The sequence below is a fragment of the Meriones unguiculatus genome, chromosome 4, assembly GCF_030254825.1.
Source record: "Meriones unguiculatus strain TT.TT164.6M chromosome 4, Bangor_MerUng_6.1, whole genome shotgun sequence".
Lineage (NCBI taxonomy): Eukaryota > Metazoa > Chordata > Mammalia > Rodentia > Muridae > Meriones > Meriones unguiculatus.
In genome coordinates, this window is record NC_083352.1 from 128,179,167 (window position 1) to 128,198,303 (window position 19,137).

Genomic DNA, 19,137 nt, shown 5'->3' on the forward strand with positions numbered 1-19,137 from the left:
CAGTGGACTTGGGGAGGGGAGTGTGTGGAGAAGGGGGAAGAAGGAAGGGGTTGGGAGGGAAGGAAGGAGGGAACTAGAGGGGGGATACAAAGTAAATGAAGTATAATTTAAAAATAATAATAATAATAAAAGAGTAACTGATACTGGAGTCCTTATGAGAGGAGGTATCCTCACCAGGGACATGATGAGAACTAGGGTTGGCTGCAATGGGATCTTGTAGGAAAAAAAAAATTCTAATCCCCCTTCATTAGAGAAATTAGTTCAACACTAAAGCAAGGGGCGGGGGCAGTACCACTCATGCCAGTCAATACTGACCTGTGTGCTGAGCTCTTCCAGGTCAAAGCAGGCCTGTTCCTTGTCTCTCTTTAAAACCTCAATCTCCTGCCTGTTGAAGAAGCAAATTAAAAACATCAGTTCATAACCTGGCTAACATGTCCCCATCTCTGACTCACTAACTTGCAGATGACAGTAGTAAAGGTTGGAGAAAAGCACTGTGGGCTGTCACCAGGCTGTGTCAGGCTCTGCTACCCTCCAAACATTGGCAGCCCCAGCCCTCAAGTACTTCATGGAACATTTCTGCAGGGATGATACATTCCATGTCCTAGGTTGTGGGAGGGATGCCTGTTATGGGGCAGGTTACACACACACCAGAACTCTGTCTGAGCTCCAAGGGTGCAGGCATCTAGGGGCTGCTGACCCACAGAAGGGGGCTGGAGGCCTTCAGCTTGCCCATCTTCCCACAGTCCCTCACTGTCAACCTGCCCCTCATAAGCTCATTCTAGAGTCCCGACGGCCGGCAATACACAGGAATAAGGAACTGTGAGGCCCACTTTACCTCTGTGTTTCATTTCTGCTCTCTGAAGTTTCTAGTTCCAGCTGAATTCTCCCCAGGTCACTTTTCAACACAAAGTTTTCTTCAGAAAGCCTCTGAAATGCAGCCCTGTGATCAAAGTTAAAGAAGCAGGCTGAGGCCTGGAAGGGGCAAGCTGAACACAACCTCATGGCCAGCTCATAGTTGGGAGGGCTGAAACCTGCAGGCTGCAACCCCTCTCCAGAGGAGGCAAGCACAAGACATTCTCCAGGAGAGGGAGCAAGCTCCAGTTTGCACTCCCCAAGGCCAAGCCCTTTCGACCACACCCACAACTCCTACATGCACTCAGCACCTAGACTCCACAGACACCTAGAGCTTGTGAAGAACCAAGTCACACATCTTCAGAGGCCATACTCCAAGGGCCTCAAACCAAACAAAAGTCTGGAAGCCAAACGGAAACTTTGAGCAGTATATCTCACAAAGATGTGCCAGTCCAGGGCACAATATCTATGTCAGCTCACCACCAGCAAGGACAGAGAAGGTAAAATGTGGGCATGCACATAGCTGGGGCATAGAAAGAGGCCCAGGCAGTCTCAGGTGAGTGGTGCTCCACTTCTCTGCAAAGGTAATACATCAACGCATCCTCTACTGAGGCTCTCAGGTCTCCTCGAGGCTAGCCTCAAGTAAATATGAACACACAGATCAACAGACACATGAAAAGGCCACCAGGAATGACAGCAGAAACAACTAACTGACTCACAATCAGATCCCCAGGAACTACAGACACTAGAATTATCAGGAGTCGTGGTACTGAGGACAATACTCTACAGCAGGGTCACCTGCTTAGGAGGCAAAGGTGTGGAGAGACGCCTACAAACACCTGCAGGCAATGCAGAGCCCTTTGGGTACAATGTAGGTAGGCCTGGAGGGTGCTGGGATTTGGTTGGTTTTGCTTTAAATGTTTAAAGAAGAAACATGCCTCAATTAGAAACATTTTTAGTTTTATAGGGTTTTTTTTTTTTTTGAGACAAGGTTTCTCTGCATAGTCCTGGCTGTCCTGGAACTTACTCTTTAGACCAGAATGGCGTTGAACTCAGAGACCTGGCTGCCTCTGTCTCCTGAGTGCTGGGATTAAAGGCAATTGCCACCACTGCCTGACATACACTTCAATTTTATTAAGAAAAACTTACTATCTAGGCTGGCACTACCCCCCCCCCCTTTTCCTCCATCTTTCTCCCTTCCTATAATTCTGCATAGGAGAATGCCAGCTAATAAAAGTGACAAATGGGGCTGGAAAGATGGCTCAGTGGCCTACTTTGTGGCTCCTGCAATGACCTACAGCCTGTCTCTATTGAGCAGTGTGCTGAATAAAGGTTAAAGGACAACACGCACACGCACACACACACACACACAGAGACATATGGGCCACTATCATGTCATTTCCCCCTCCTAGACAATGAAGTCACAGGGGATGGGCTCCAGCCCAAGCTTTCTGTTTCCACAAAGCAAGCTCCTTGGGTAGAACAGACTAGTACTGCAGCTGAACATAGGTTCCTCTCCCTTTGGCATCCTCTTTTCTTGACTATTTTCCTCACCCATCTAAGCAAGCTCTCTCAGCTCTTGCAGGGTGACTAATGTACTCACAGTACACATTAATGCTCCTGATGAGACTCTCACCCTTAACTTGCTTGTTTACAGCAGGGCCAGCAGCATGCTGGGTGACACTGCAGGCTCTCCCCTGTCAGCCACACTAACATATATGGGGTATTCCTATTTGAACAGTACTTTGATGTCTACAGTAGTGCCCTTCTCACAGATTCCTACAGATGTGGCCCAAAACAAAACAAAAACAAAATCCCAACTCCAACAGAACATATATCAATGCCTCTCCTTTTCCTACCTGGTTTTATATTTTGGCAAATGACTGGAAAACAGCAGTTCCTACTGAAAGGAAGCCGTGTCTGCTTTCTTAAGCTGTTTATATAGTGACATTTGCATGCATGAAATTCTACTTTTTTCTTTTTGGTGCTAGGGACAGAACACAGGACCTCACACATGCTAAGTACACTATGTCACTGTGCCATACCCAAAACCTACATTTCAGTCACATGAAGCCTCTCATGACGTGAGGGGTGAAGACACCAGAGGTAGCTGAGCACCTCAGAAAGACCTACTCTTCCTCACTTGGCCCACTTGCTGATGCCTAGTCAGGGGAGCCAGGAGGCAAGATAGGCTTGTGATTCCTGTACAAGTAATGGGAGTTACCCTGCCACACTGGCAGTCAAGAGCTTACAATTGGGGATACAGTGCAGTAGTCACTAGAGACAAGTCTGAGGGCTTCATAGGCATTTTAAGTCTAGGAGCGACAAACCTGTAGTTCTCTCTGGAATCTGCTTCTTTTTCAAGAGCCCGGACAACATCTTCCAGTTGCAAAAGTTTGGTCTTCACATCTTTTATCTCACTCTCTGACATCACTTTGGCATCTGTCTCCTCCGGAGTGGCAAGGTGCTTGAATTTGGTCTCTTGTGGGTCTGGGAGCTCAGAGCCTGGCCGTGAGGGCATCATCCTGGCAGCGCCTTCCCTGAACTGGAGCCAAGTCTCTTCGACACTTTCACCATGCCTAGCCGGCCCCTCTGAAGCCTGTCCTTGAACCCCAACAGGAGCTGGCTTTCTGTCCAGAGCAACTGGGCCCAACCATGGCTCCAATATCTGGGGCTGAATAGGCAAGGGCAGCTTCTGGCCCTGGCCTGTTTGGGGTCTGACAGGAGGCTCTGGCTCCTTTGAAACAGATCCCTCCTCAGCACTGAGCGGACCTTGATGGACATCTCTGACACCCAGACTCTCTGAGGATCTTCTGGGCACTAGGGCTGGGGTTGGGCTTGGTATGGCATCTAGACTACAAGGCCAGCTAGGAAGATCCCTCCCCACAGCTTTCCCTTGGCTAGGCCACTCTTCTGCTGGTGCCCCTGTCCTTCCATCGGGGCTGACAGTTTGCTGGGCTGGTGGCTGCTGCCTGATGTCTGGAACCAGGGACATGAAGCTGGGTATCCTTTCTTGATGGTCACTCATAACAGTGGTTCCATTCTTCAGGAGAGCACGAAGTACATCTGCCTCCTGTACAAGTCCCTCCACCTGCTCCCTGTAGGTCTGTTCTAGCTTCTCCTTCTCCAGGGTGAACGACCTACAGATTCGTGCCTGCTCTTCACTCATCACAGCCTGCAGCTTCAACTGCTGCCTCCGACAGTGTGCCAGGACCTCCTTTTCCCTCTCCTCCCGCCACCCCTTCTCCAGGTCCAGCTGAGCAGCCAAGTCCTTGACTCGCTGCAGGTGCGCCTGCAGCAGCTGGTCCTTCTCACATTGATGCTGCAGGGACAGACTCTCACAGCAGGCAGCATGCTGGGCTTCCAACCATGACAGTTTCTGGTTCAGCTCCTCTTCTGCCTCCCTCCTACAGAAACACAGTTATACACTTTGGGTTCTGACAGCTGAATCCCAGGCCCTACCACTCGTGGAAGAAAAAGCCACTTGAACTTCTGCTCTAAGACTGTAACTAACCCCACAACTTTTCTCTCTGTACCTACTTTGTCATGATATCCTGTTCCTTCCCTGGAGTCCTTTGTGGAGTCCACAGGACTACACACAGAAGGCAGTACAGAATCACTCACCATGTCTGACAGCTTAAAGATAATTCAGGTTACTATCAGGCACAATTAAAGTTCCTGTTCTTGGTCACACTGCAAGTGCTCAGTCAAGCATGGTGGGAGGCCTTGCACTGAGTGCTACTGAGCAGCACTGGTCCCAAGTGTTAGTGCAACAGGTAAAATTGAGCCAGAGTCAAAAATTCCCTTGAAAATCCTATAAGCAGTTTGGCCTCGGGCCTCATCAGCCTGGGGAGACTGGAGAGAATGTAGGAGTGGGGGAGGGCTACACAGACACAGCCAACATGAGGCTCGCTGTGCACTCTGGCCTCAGCAGGGGGCCACAAGTACCTGGACTAGGTGTGGTTCCAACTGTAAAGAGAAGCTACCAGGTGCCCAGCTGAGCAGCAAACTGGGAAGGAAGAGTCTGGCACATCCTGGCTGCGAGCAGGAGGGCTCCTGTACCCCAGCCTTCAGGCACCACACAGGGTCCAAAAGGAGCATTGTTCCAGTCCCTTAACAAAATCCTCATGTTGAAGAGGTAATTGCTTAAAGGTTGGAGAGTGATGTGACTTGAAGCCTGCAACAGTCAGTCCCCTCAGGTCCATTGCCCTGACTGTCTTTGCTGTTATCACACCCTGATGGGAAGGAGAGGAAGCTCTGATTCTTTCCATTTCCCCTTTCCCCTGCCATGTTTTCTGGCTACTCTCACCAAGGACACTGAACTTCAATAGGAACTGACACCCTCATGACAGCCACTTGAGCTGTTGCTGTCAGCATAATGACAGGACTGGGTCCCTTCACTGTCATCATCTGGACCCATCCAAGCCCCTAGATAACACCCAACTGAACCATCTGCTTAGTCTAGCCAGTAGGAGGCTCTAGGCTCCTGACATGAGGGTGGTCAGGACAGGAGGTAGTGAAGAGTTTAAGTTACCCTGGGTATAACTTCATTTTGAAATTAAGAGCTACCTTGACTGGGAGCTGAACTCAGGTACCAGGAAATATCACAGAATGTACACTTGGCAGAAAACAAAGTTAACTCTCCTAGCAACAACCTCCAGGAAATATCACAGAATAAATATTTCATAAAAAATAGAGACAATCTCCCTGGCAATAATCAATGAGAATCGGTTGGGAATTGGCTGGGAAAATTCTCCCCAATGTTTCAGATATAGTTTAGAAGAATAGCAATTGTGATTATATGCCTTAGGCAATTGTGATTATGTGCTTCAGAGAAGGTCACCTCGACCCTCTAACTTTTGCCTAATCCTATAATGTCAAGGCATGTGCCCCCCTGCTTGCTGTCATGGAAACCCCCTGCTCACTCAGAGCTCGAGGTCCCACTTCTCTACTGCTGTGTCAGTGAGACGTGGGCCCTGAGTTCGACTGCTGTCGTAATAAAGCTCTCTTGCTGTTGCATCAAGTCATCTTCTGGTGGTCTCTGAGGGTCCTGTGATCCTGGTATTACAGTAGAAAGGGCCATTTTTTTTGGGGGGGGGATGCCAACTTCCACTGGGTGTGTCTCTAATAACCAAGAACTGACCCTACCAAATTGGCCTCAAGAAACAGAGGGCAGGTAACGGACACAATGAAACACTACATTCAGATTTTCCAAGAGGCCCTTTCCCTTCTTGGTACAAATATTTTAACTCTCCAAGACTTTTCTCCCAAATTAACTTTCTTTCTATTTAGAGGGTCCTCTGGATTTTTCTTCCTTGACTGCTGTGATGGCTAATATTGGTTGTCAACCTTGCTACATTTGCAACTGACTAAAACTCAAGCAACTGGGTACATCTGTGAGGGATTTTCTTGATCATATGAGGTGAGAAGGCCTACCCTAAATCTGGCCACACTTTCTGGTGGCAGCCCATATCAAAGGATATGGAAGTAGGGAGCTTTTGCTTTTTTGCCTGCTTGCCCTTCACTCACTGGCATAGTCATCTACCCTGTTGCTGAGGCTTTCCTTCACTAGTATTAGAACCTCCTTCTTCAGAATTCCACCATAGACCAGCTGAGAAATCCAGCCTCAAGGACTGAACTACTAGAATTTTGGTGTTTCCACTGACAGAAAGCAATTGTTGGACTAGCCACACCACAGCCTGTAAGCCACTCTAAGAAATCCTTTTTTTTTTTTTTTCTCTTGGTTGTTGTTGGATTTTGTTTTGGTTTGGATTTTTTCGAGACAATATTTCTCTGTGTAGCCTTGGCTGTCCTGATCTTGCTTTGTAGACCAGGCTGGCCTCAAACTCACAGAGATCCTCCTGCATCTGCCTCCCAGAGTGCTGGGATTACAGGAATGCGCCAACACACCCAGCTTGAAAGCCTCTTTTAATATGTCTCTGTGTGTATTTTTTCCTTTATGTTCCTTTAGACAACCCTAATACATATATCCTCTAATATCCTCAATATTTAGTGATGGGGAACACATTATCTTATGACCAGGCAACAAGGAGGAGGAAAAGAACAGAGTCCAAACACCACACAGCAAACTGCCCCATGGCCCAAGGTGATTATCTTTATATAGGAATGTGTTCTCTGAGCCCTCGTCAGGAGGAAATTTGCCTGTTCCCAGGCACTAACATAAGCCTACGGTCAGATTCTGGTTCTTGGTGAGCAGCCTTGAACAAAAAAGCTCATCCCAAACCTTATCTGCTGCAGCTGGTCCTGGTGTCGCAGATGCATCTCCACTTCCAGCCGCTGGGCCAGAGTGCACAGTGCCTGTGCACAGCAGTGGGCCAGGCCGGCAGGGGCAGGCTCAGGGCTTCGTGCTGCATCCTGCAACTGCTCCTTCAGGCCCAGGATGACCTCCTGTGACTTGCCATACAGGGCCTCCAGATCTGCCTTCTGACCCTCCAGCACGCTGATCTCAAGCTGGAAGGCCTGCTCCATCTCCTTTTTATCCTTCTCAAAGTTTCTCTTCATGACCTCAATTTCCTTCTCATAGTAATTTACCTGAAGAAAGATGAGCAGTGCTAATTAGGACGTCCTAGCAACAACATGCAAGCAGCATGACCCATGAACAGGAAAATATCAGGCAGGATACTCAAAGAACCTATGACCCAGACCTGACTAGGGCCCAGGATCTAGAAAAAGGGACAGCAAGAGAGTGATGTCACCGGAGTATGCAGTGTGCCTATACCACCCCTTGACAGTAGCCCTGAGGTAGGTTCAACAGGTTGGCTCAGGAGACTTGGGACCAAGGTTGACCAAGCATCTGGCAAGTACCATGAGTTCAGAGGGTATGACCACTAAGGAGCCATTACAAGACCAGTGAGATAGCACTCCATATCCTGGAAGCCCTAGGGTACAGGAAATAATCCACATATAGAGGCAAGGCCAGGTCAGAAGCTTCCAGCATATCTGCCAGGGAATACAAGGACACAACAGAGGAACAGAGTGGCCTGCCTTGCTTAGCAGTCCGAGGAGCTAGATACACGGCTTTGCAGCCTAGGGTCCAAAATCCCTACCTTGTTCTCCAGCTGCATTCTCAGCTCTTGGTAATGTTCTTTCATCTGTTCCACCATTATCTCTGTCTCCAAACTCATGGGAGTAGAGTCACCTACAAACAGATTGCCTGCAAAGAGGAGGACACTGTAACATTATGCCTAGGAGGCATCCAGTGTCTTCCTGACCCTTTCATCTAACCTCTAGGTGGCTTCTAGCCCCTCACCATCACCTAACAAAGCAGCTTTCCACCTGTAAACATATGTGAGTGCAGGTCCAGCAAGACGTTCATTCTGTCCTCCACCTTCACCATATAAAAGAATGTAGGGCCAGTAGCTAAGGGTCACTCTGCCCTCCAGAGGCTCCATGGTTGAGGACTCTGGACAGCAGAAATGGTCAAACTGTGTTTTTCAAGTTGACACTAAAACATATCTGTATTTTATGATATGTGTGTTTTGCATGTATGTGTGCACCATGTATAAGCAATGCCCGTGGAGGCCAGAGATCCACGGTAGATAGATGTTCTGGAACTGGGGTTACAGACAATTGTGAGCTACTTTGTGGTTGCTAGGAACTGAGCCCAGGTCCTCTGCAAAAGCAACAGTGCTCTTAACCTCTAACCCATTCTCCAGCAAGGTTCAAGTCTTTACATATCACTGGTTACTAAGGAAACCTGAAGGCTCCCATAGATTCATCAGGTCCTTTAATTCTCAGAGAGATCCTCATCAGATGGCATAGTCACTGCATTTAAAACCTGGCTCCACATGGTATCAGGAGCACAGAGGAAATGGGAAGACAGAATGATGACAGGTCCACTACCTTCCTACTGTGTAAAGCTTCCTAGCCCAAGCCTCCACACTCTTGAACATGTTCACATGTATGCACGGGTGCACACATTCAGTCTTTGTCTTGTGCTTTCTTGGTGATTCTGTGTGATCTGTTTTCACAGCATACTGTTATACAGGGTCCAGTCACCTAAGTCCAGCCCTGGAAATCAATGTGGTATGAAGGTTCTAGTGGATGCAGAGAAAAATGTGAACAGCTTCACAAAGGTCTATCCCTGCACTCCTGACCAGGGCCACATGCTCACAGCAATTCAGGTTCTGAGCATGTGAAACACCAGAGGAGAAACCATCATGCTCTACCCTCTGGCAAGGCAGAGCTCCTGGATGAACAGCACGCTCAGGTGACTGCACCCTATAATGAGAATTTTTGGTCTCTTTAAATAAAAACACTGAAATATTGGGACTATGTTTTCGCTTTAATCCCAAGTGTGAGATATAAGGCTGCTTCAGATTGTCCCACAACAGCTGACAATTACCTGCCTTAAGCTCTAGCAGAGGCAAGATTTTGCCAGTTAGTTTATGTTTAGAATTCTGGGGATTCTTGAGAAGGTATAAAAATGCTAGAGCTCTCAGAGACTGGGGAACAATGCTGAGCGGCTTGGACTGTCGAAGTGTAACTGGAGTGGGGGTAGTCAGGGTTGCTGGATTCCATGGGCAGCAGAGAGATGGAGGCCATGAGTGTCACATGATGCTGCAGAGCTGGAGTGATTGCACTAATGACTGCCTGGTACAACCAGGCAGAGGCCAGAGAGCAGCCAAGTACCCCCATCCTCCACAAGGACTGTGGCATTTCCACAACACCCACACATACGCACCTTGGTCTCTAGAAAAGACCAAGAACACTTAAACATGGGCCCTTGCCTTGACTCAACTGCCCAACAGCAGAAGAAACTCCAAAGTGGTTTCCACTGAACCCAGTAGCCAGGACTCTCTCGACTGGGAATATTTCATGCCTATTATTACCCACCTTGCTATATGGCTTTCCATGTCTAGCCCTGTCACAGAGTTGCCTATGATCTCATAGGATCAACTGCAGAAATATGCCCCTATGGTAAATTTGTCCCCTGTAGGGTCAGGTAATTATAACTTTTGTGACTTCTACAAATTTTTCCACCCTCCTCTCCTTATCTTTGACCTCTGGTGTGCTAAATTCATGTCCAGCCTTGTGGTCATGTCCAGGAGTTACACTCTCACTTTACCCTCAGGACTGAGCTCCTACCTGCTGGGCCACGTCCAGGGAGCCGCCTTCTACAGGTGCCTGGGGTCCCCGAGGGGCTCTGTCGACTCCTGGGCAGCCGCACCCGAAGGCCTTCTAACTCTGCTTGTAATTCATCGTTACGGTCCTGTAGGTCCTGTGTGGGCAGAGCCAGATACCTCCTCCAGCTGCTGCAGCCACTTAGCCTTGGGAGGCCAAATCCAAGATCAGCCCTATCTGCAGTGAGCATCTACTACAGGCTAGACATACAGGTGGGTGTGGATTCTGGGCTTTGAGCGTGTAACACTAAACCTAGACTTAAGGTTCTAAACTACCTAAAGGTCCTAGCAAAACAGAGGAAACCATTTCTTAACTTTCTTGTGCTTACATCACTGGATATATGAAAGGGGCTCAAGGAAGAAAGTAAAATTGAGGCTGTGAGAAAAACACAAAATTCTCAACAGGTACTACTTACCACCAGAGTGATGGCATGGCACATGTATGGGCATCAACATCTTGGGACATGCCTGGACCTATGTGTTTGCTCTCTCCTCTCAACTGCTGTGGAACTGGTATGGGGTTCTAGAGCTGTTAGCCATTTGTTTTACATTAAATGCTATGGAGCAGTGATGCACTTGGTAGAGAGAAAAGACATTATCTGGAAAGCAAAAGCCTAATGGCGTACAGGTTGCTGGGCAATAAGAAACTAGGCTGGGAGAGATATCCTCTGATGAGGATGAAGAGTCTGCATTTGTGACAAGCATCACCTTATTTGCACTTTAATGAACTATGTCTAGATGGGCAGGCTCAGATACTTGCATATTAAAAGGACAGGAAAAGAAGCTTCTAGCTCACTTTCCTGGGAGGTTTGGCACCCTGCAAAATCTTGGAAAGTATGACAACAATGAATCCTGGCTGTAGGCTCATATTTACAGTTCTGAGACTGCCCCAAGCAGAGGGCCCTAAAAGCAAGGCCACCTGTTTTCCAAGGTCACGTACCTACTCAATTTGTCGGGCACTCCATCTGGAGGGAGTCTAAGATAAGATAGATGACAGGAAAAGGAACTAAAGACATACACAAACAGTAGCAGTCCCATTTCCAAGTTTGTTTTCTGTCTGGTTCTTCACAGCCTTCTGCAATGTGGATCAATTTTCTTATCATGTAAGATTATTTTATAACTCTTGGGTATCATAACAATGCCTATATTGGTATCCCCAGAAATAGCTACAGATTTTCAGCATGAATCGTCTCAGAGGAAAGCCTTATAGTCAATGGAGCTGTAAAGTATCTGATGTAACTAAAACCAGCTTTATCCCCATTCTTTAGTAATGTCTTAGGATAGCTATATTTAATCCTGTTTGTCATATTTTCATTATCACAGTAAAAACAGAAAAAGAAATGTCTGAATAGTAAAGTCTACTGACCTCCTTAGACTTTCTATCTCTGTCAGTGGGGTTTATTATTGAGTGGGTTTGTTGTATTTTGGCTTTGAGACCAGATGCAGGACTTATGCATGGTATATATGGGGGTCTACTGATGAGCTACAACCTCACTTAAATGTTAAGTGCCCATTACCTGAGCACCCATATTACTTATCTGTGGTCACTTGGCAATGTTGCCTATGAAGGCGAGTCTAGAATCAACAGTGTTATTCCAAGACTAGGAAAGTGTCTACTGAATTAACAGTCATGACAGTTCCTGATATTGTACACCAAGCTACTGTTTTAGTCTCCTTGATGCCTGTGAAGGAAGGAGCTAGTGGACCTATGGCTCCTATAAGTCTGTTGTTGCTTGTTTGTTTTTGAGACATTTTTTTACATTTTTTGAGACATTTTACATTTTTCAGGCTACCCTGTATTTGGTTTTTTGTAGGTTGGGGGTCATGGGCTGGAGACACAGTTGCAGGCAGCCCAAGTTGGCTTCCAACTGGCAGTGTAGTCAAATATGGAATAGTCTGAACTAATCCTCTGGCTTCCACCTCTCAGGTTCTAGGATTACAGGCAGGTGCTTGGCTTAAGGTTGGCCTTTAGCTCTTGGGTGCAAGCTATCCTCCTGCATCAGTTCCTGCATTCGCTAGGCACACTACTGTACATCCAGCTTCCAGCGCAGTTTTTATAGTGTCCAGCTTTAACCTCACATATGCCTCTCCTAGTAAGTTTTCCATCAGTTAACTTCTGGTACATTAAGCCTAACTAAAAGCTGGGTAATAAGGATTTGTTATTGTTATAAGGTTGTGGTAGCTGACTAACTCTGATTTGTGATGAATCACTTTATATATCTTTTTGTAAGTCTTTTCAGTAATTAGTAGTGAGCCATGTCAACTCTGATTTTCCTTTCTGTTCTTCCTGCACTGAAATTTCTTTAAGAAGATTCATCCAGGAAGTACAGTCAGAGAACACCTACTGTCCTGGGATTTGACTAGTCACTGGAATATCTGCAGCACAACTAAGCAATGCCCGTACATGGCTGACCATAGCCCGAATAAGAAGTTCTTGCTGGAAAAGAAGCTCCTGCAGTCACTTGTAGACCAAGGAGTGAAGAGAGGTGAGGTCTCACGTGGCCACTGGGCCCTTAAGACAGGGAGTCTCTGCCACCTCATAGTTCTGTATAGCAGGTCTACCCTTCCTGTCACTGCTCTAGGGCAAGCTGTAGAACAGGACTCAGGGATGTGCAAGATGGGTAAGCGGACTCAGGGAAAGCACGCACCCTGCACTTGAGCTCGTGCTCTTTCAAGATGGCTGTGAACTGCTCTTCCTGAGCCAGAAGCTCCATGCTCTGAGGTTCCAGCTGAAAGAGAGAAATGTGCACACCAGTACATCAGGGTCCATAGGAAGACAGGCTGTGATGCCCTGACTCTGATCCACTGCCCACAGGTGCTGCTCTGAATAGCAAAAAGGCTTGCCTTGTCCTTCAGCACAAACTGAAGGTCACTCTGCAGGCGTAGGACCAGCTTCTCTGAATCCGAAAGCTTTTCCACCACTTCTATCATCTCCTTCTGCAATCGACTGTTTTCCTAGGAGACAGATGGGTATGGGCTGGGCTCAGGACACAGGGAAAGACAATGACAAGTCTCCTTGTCACTGTTCAGTATGGTGGAGGCTTGTTCCCAGCAGCATTTTTCAGGAAAAGCCCTGAGAAAGGCAGGCATGTGGGTGCCTGCTGCTTCTGCACTAAGCAGGCAGGGTGTGCTGTTGGAACTTACAACCTCCTTTGACAAACCAAATGATTGCTTCCCCACTGTCTCGCTTTTTCTTGGCCCCACTCCCATGTTCAGAAAGTTCATGAGTGACAAAAGAAAGGATTGGTAAAGCATCATTTTTGAGCTGCTTTTAAAATGACAGGTTTGAAGTTGTATCAAAACAGCTCAGAGGTCCAGCACAGTGTGAGCAGGTATCTGAAGACAAGGGCTGTGCTGAGAAGGGTCAAGAGAGTTATGTCTGGATACTGCTACCACAATGGGCAGTGGCTGCTGGAAGCAGGAATGGGAGGGAAAGAGACCACAGAGGCCCTTAGACATTAGCAAAGGAAAAGAAGCTGGGAACAGAGCAGTAAGAAGGCTCCGGGGGTAGTGCTTCTGGAACTTGGCTGTTCACACAGCTAAGATAGCTTTTAGGAGCCCAAGGCAAAGCAGGTACAAGGACATTTACCAAAACACTAAAAGTTGTGTCTGTTCCAGACTGTGAACCCAGGCCATATGTCAGGCAGTGCCTAGAGGTGTTTCTAGACTCCAGGAATGCAGCCATGCTGGTTGTGGTAGCTGACTAACTCTGATTTTGAGTTCACATGCCTCAGAACAGAGAAAGATGGATTAAAGCCAAGACCTCCTACTTTGGGTGAGAGCTTGATATCATTCTGCTCTGCCAACATGTGCCATCACAGTTTCTATCAGGGATGCATTCCACCTACCTTCAGGGCCAATGTCAGTTTCTCTCGGAGACTGGTCTCCTCAGCCTGGAGGCGGCCCACATCCTGCTCCAGCACAGCTCTCTGCCTGCGAGCTTGCTCCCAGAAGAGCTCCCGCTCCATCTCTACCTCGGACCGTAGCAGGCTCAGCCTTCCCCTGTACTCTTGCTCTAGGTGCCTACAACACAGCACATGATACACAGTCCCGTTTAGAAGTATCACTCTGCTTCTCCAGAAACCTGTCCTTGGAATTGCCCCTCCGTGAAACCCTGTCAATCTGCTCAGCAGATAAACTGCCTATGCCAGACATAGGCACATTGTTAGGTAGTCTTCCTTCATGGGCTGGTGGAACTGACCCCAGACAAGGGGCTGGGCTGGTGGTGGGTACTCAAAGCTGCATGCGGAACCCTGGGGTGAGCCAAGTAGATATAGATCTCTGGCAGGTGCCTTAGATGTCCTCTGTCGCTCTCCCTACTGTGCCCACATTGTACCACATCACACCAGGCAGCTACGGTCCACAGTAGCACTGTGGCGGACCTTTGATGCCAGGTGCACATTAAAGCCAGCCTCCCTCTCTAGGAACCAGGCTGCACAAAACCAGTGGACAGCAAATTCCCAGTGATCAGAGGAACAGGCACCAGCACTTCTTCCTCAGATCCTAGTCTTGTCTTCTCCAGGTGCTGCCAACAGTGGGGAAAGCAGGGTTGAGTCCTAGTCTTCACTCTAGTGGCAGCTTCATGGCTTTCCCAAGTCGATCTAGACTGTGGTGAGCACTGCTCTGCCTTCAGCAGGGTCGGTGACTAAACCTGACAGAAGCTGTGGGTTCATCCTCCAGTTGACAGCCTGAACTTTTACCTCAGCTCAGAGCTTTCCAGAAACAATACTCAAAAGGGAAGAAGATGGAGGAAGGGCAGCAGTGACACAAGAGAAAGAGAGAAAGATTCAACAAATCTGATTTATGTTCAGACACAAGTCTGGTTTATGCTCAAATGTGGAGATCTTTTTTTTTTTTTTTTTTTTGACAGGGTTTCTCTGTGTAGCATTTGGCTATCCTAGACTCACTTTGTAGACCAGCCTGGCCTTGAACTCCAAGCAATCCACGTGCCTCTGCCTCCCTAAGTGCTGAAATCAAAGGCAAACACCACCATACCACACAATTTTTTGTTTTTTTTTTTTTTTTTTGAAGTTATTTTAAGAGTTGGGGATTTAGCTCAGCAGTAGAGCTCTTGCCCAGCAAAAGACCCTGGGTTCAGTCCTGAGCTCTAGAAAAGATATTTCTATAATACATTTTATCATATCTGGCCCTTTCACCCCATTTTAAAACCTTAGAAATGCACAACCAAAAGAAAGTGAATAAAGGACTACACACTTACAGTGGGATCTCTGCAGCCATCAGAGAAGAGTGTGTGCATGTGTGCGTGTGTGCATGTGTGCTCTTGCAGGTGTGCATGCACATGAGCACATGGAAGCCACAAGTCAACATCAAGTGTTTTCCTCATTGTTTCTCCACATTATTATTTATGACGAGGTCTGTCACCGAGTCTGGAGCTTGTGGTTCCGCTAGAATGGCTCTGGGCAGCAAGCTTCAGGAACCTACTTGTCTCCACTCCCTGTCTGCTCCCAGGTCTGGGGTTATACACGTGACTACTGTAACTGGCTTTTTACATGGGTGCTGGGGATCTAGACTCAGGTCTGCATACTTATTTAACAAGCACTGAACTCACCGAGCCATCTGCTCAGCTTCCTGCAGTGTCATCTTGTAAATAATGACACATTTATGAAAAAGAGACAAAGATAACCTCTAGAAAGGGAGCTTCTGGTTTTACCTCATGTTTTCTAAATTTTCTATAACAAATATGTATTTCTCACTGTATCTGTGGGAGTAAAAACCTAACCATGAAAGCTGTTTACAGAAACCTACTATTAATTCCCTATGCCATGCGATGACATCCACAGACATGGGCTTCACTCAGCATCCCCATACATCCCTCAAGTGGACTCATACACAGAAATACTACTTCAGATACTATTTATGATCCTCTGGGGCTACAGAGCTAGCTCTCTCAGTTGGTCACCTGCTGTGCAAGCATGAAGACCTCAGTTTCCCAGAACCCACGCAAAAAGTTGGGCATGGTACTGCATACCTAAAATCCCAACTCCAGAAAATCAAAGACAGAAAGATCCCTGGGGCTGGCTGGGATCCAGCCTAGCCTAATCAGCCAGTTCCAAGCAGATGAGCAACCTTGTCTCCTCAAACAAGATGAATGCCCTACGGCTGACTTTTGATCTCTACATGTAGACACACCTGCAGGCACATGTATCATACCCCCATCTCACATTCACTCATGTATATAAACACACAGAGTTTATGCTCCTCTGACCAACCCCCCCTAAGAGACACATCACCAAATTATCCTGGATGACTAGGAGAGAACCAAGCCCTAGACATGCTGACTAGATAGATTAGTTCTATGACTCAAACTAGGATCCACATTCATTTTGCTTTCAGTGTTGGAACACAATGTTTAAACAGGAGAATTTTCTGTGACCACCACTAACTCAGGGCTGGACAGCGGCTGGTGCATGACCTGAGAGAATGGTTCTTAGAGGTAGGACTGTTCCCCATACTGCTAGGATGAAGAGATCCTGGAAAGGAAACATTAAGGTTCCAGTGTCACACACAAGAAATGGGTAGGAGCAGCCCTGAAACTACTCTGGAAACAGCACTCGGGAGTAAAGTAAAAGTGATATGGCTGTGGCAAACCTTAAGGACATCAAAGGAGGTAAAATGACATTGCAGTGCTTCAGCAAGTGGACACCCATTCTTCATGAACCGCCTTCCCTTTTTCTCCCCTCATGCAATGCAGGCCACACTGCAACAGGTGACAGGTGCTGCGCTCAGTGCTAAGCATACAGATGCAGAACTGGCCACACCCAGTTCAGCCCACAGGGGTGGAACCGCTGAAGGGTTCAGGCCCAACAGGATTGGGATCTGGCCTTGGGCAGGCCTCTCCTACCTGAGTGCCCAACCCAAGATGGAGAATATGGGAAAGCAACCAGCACTCTCTGGCCCATATTGAGTAAAAGCATCAGACAGATGGCCACGTAGCTGAGGCTGCCTCCCATAGTGGAGCTGGGGATGTTCCTTCCATGCTGTAGCCCTAGAAACCTTCATGCCAGGGGTTTCCTCCAACATCTGGTTAATAAACCCAAGAGGTAACTGTGTTTTTGTGTTTTGGCCCATTGAGCCACCTTCTCTCACTGACCCTTACGGATCAGTCCTGGTGCTTTTCCTCCCAAATTACCCACCATCTTGCAATACAGACAACTCTAGTTAAGACAGACCCTGATAAACTCAAGGACAGAACTAGGATTTTCTTCATGGCCACAGGCACACAGGGGACACCAGGGGTCACTGTACCCACACCACAAAAAGCAGGATACTTCCTGTCAAAACAAATATTCCCAAAAGTCGTCCCAACTTCCACTGGCTCCAGTAAAATGGCAAGATCACCTCAACGGGCAGCAGCGCTGACTGTCCCTGGCTGGGGAAGGATCATTGCTGTGGCAGCCCAGGAGCTATAGTTGTGGGCCCAAAACCTACTTGATTTTCTTTTCCGTGAGCTGTTCCAAGGCAGAATGGCAGTCGTCCATCTCTCTCACAAAGTCCAGGTTCCTCTTCTCAGCTTTCTCCAGGTCCTGCCTCGCCTTGTCCCGCTCATGCACCAGCTGCTCCACTTGCCCTCTGCCATGGGAAGAACAGATGGGACATTTTACCAGTACACATGTAAAGAGAGGCCAAATGACAGCCTCAACAGTAAGTTGAACCACCCCATCGAGAAGATTAGTATTTAAATGGCCTTCCTTTTCCTCAGTTGCTAGCCTTAGCCAGAGATCCCTTGGCTGCTCTTGGAAGCAGGGTCCTTCTCAAACCATAGGGTCTCTGCCTCCACAACAGTGAGCTACAGAACCGGCAGGATGAGGGCCAAGTACGAATCTTAAAACATCATAAAAGTGGCTGAATGAGGTCCCAGACATATGGATTTCTAAGCATGACCTCACATTTGGGATGTACTGGTAATCTTTAAAAAAATAATAAGAAGAATTTACTTAATTTTATTTTGAGTGCATTGGTATGAGGGTATCAGATTCATTGAGCTGGTGTTACAGACAGCTATGAGCTGTCATGTGGATGTTGGGAGTTGGAAGAGCAGACAGTGCTCTTAACCATTGAGCCATCTCTCCAGCCCCGCACTGGTAATCTTTAATTCTAGGGACACATAATCCAATAGTAGCAGCAGTGGGCAGTGGGCAGCTGTGGACCCTCAGGCCTCCTCTGCTCTCTTCATCTGAGCTCTCCTTACAAGGGCAGGAAAGCAGGGAACAGGCAGACTGGGAGCCATCAGGGGAGACTGAAATAAAGCAGGGAAGTTATGACCTGAAGTACCCGGGGAGGTGGACCCAGCCAGAGGGACCTTATCCCATTCCCTCATGGGCTCTTACTGGTAGTAGCTCAGTTCCTGGCGGTAGCAGGCCAGGGCTGCCTGCTGGATGACACCATCGACTGTTAGGAGTTCATTGTCAAGGGCCCAGGTCAGCTCTAAGAGGTTCACCTTCTCATCCACACTGAAGTCCAGGCTCTGGAATCAGCAAGTCCCCGAAGGCAAAGGGGAGTGAGCAACTTCTCCAAATGCACTCTTTGCTCTGTGACAGCTCAGGGGCCCATACCCATAGTGGCTACTACCTTATGCACCGGCCCCTTTCCTGTCTGAAAGTGACTCTGGCTGTTGGGGTGCTCTTCCTCAACCCTAGTAACACAAGCGGGCTTTCAAAACTGGGCCTCCACATCACACTGTGATCCCCAAGACCCCATTACATTGGTGGGTACAATCCCACCAATGGACAGAGTTCTTCTTCCTAAACAAAATATAAGATGTAGTAGGAGCACATCCCACCTCAACACATCACATGAACTGAAAAGGAAAACTGGGGAATGGGGCCCTTTCCCCCTCTGAAACCAACAATTTTAAGGACAAGCTAAGCCTTAGGAACACCCATGTAAAGAGGATTTCCCTACAGCCCAAACCATCATAAAACAGAAGAGGAAAGACCTAAGTCCTGATATAGCCCCCTGATACTTCATGTGCAACTCCTTGGGGCCACCCAGGCCCCCGAAAAGCTCCTTTTTGTGTATATAAAAAGGTCTCACCACATAGCCCATAGACACAGTAGTGCTGGGAGCCACACAAATGCACCCTTCCTTGCAGGATCCCCAGATGGAGTTAGGGTCAGAAAAG

At 47.7% G+C, this 19,137-nt stretch overlaps 1 protein-coding gene across 3 annotated transcripts in view; it reads right to left on the reverse strand.

Annotated features, from left to right (window-relative positions):
* Positions 1-19,137, reverse strand: part of Ninl (ninein like) — an 87,575-nt gene that overhangs the window by 8,585 nt on the left and 59,853 nt on the right. For 2 of the 3 annotated variants that reach the window (XM_060383114.1, XM_060383113.1), the window contains exons 9-19: positions 18,344-18,480; positions 17,445-17,585; positions 13,844-14,018; positions 12,840-12,950; positions 12,644-12,724; positions 9,961-10,093; positions 7,920-8,026; positions 7,097-7,404; positions 3,183-4,259; positions 836-940; positions 316-385 (exon numbers count right to left, since the gene is read on the reverse strand). In XM_060383114.1, the coding sequence (XP_060239097.1) occupies positions 316-385; positions 836-940; positions 3,183-4,259; positions 7,097-7,404; positions 7,920-8,026; positions 9,961-10,093; positions 12,644-12,724; positions 12,840-12,950; positions 13,844-14,018; positions 17,445-17,585; positions 18,344-18,480 (2,445 nt within the window). The remainder of the gene's footprint in view (positions 1-315; positions 386-835; positions 941-3,182; positions 4,260-7,096; positions 7,405-7,919; positions 8,027-9,960; positions 10,094-12,643; positions 12,725-12,839; positions 12,951-13,843; positions 14,019-17,444; positions 17,586-18,343; positions 18,481-19,137) is intronic. The other variant, XM_060383115.1, reaches the window with a different exon arrangement.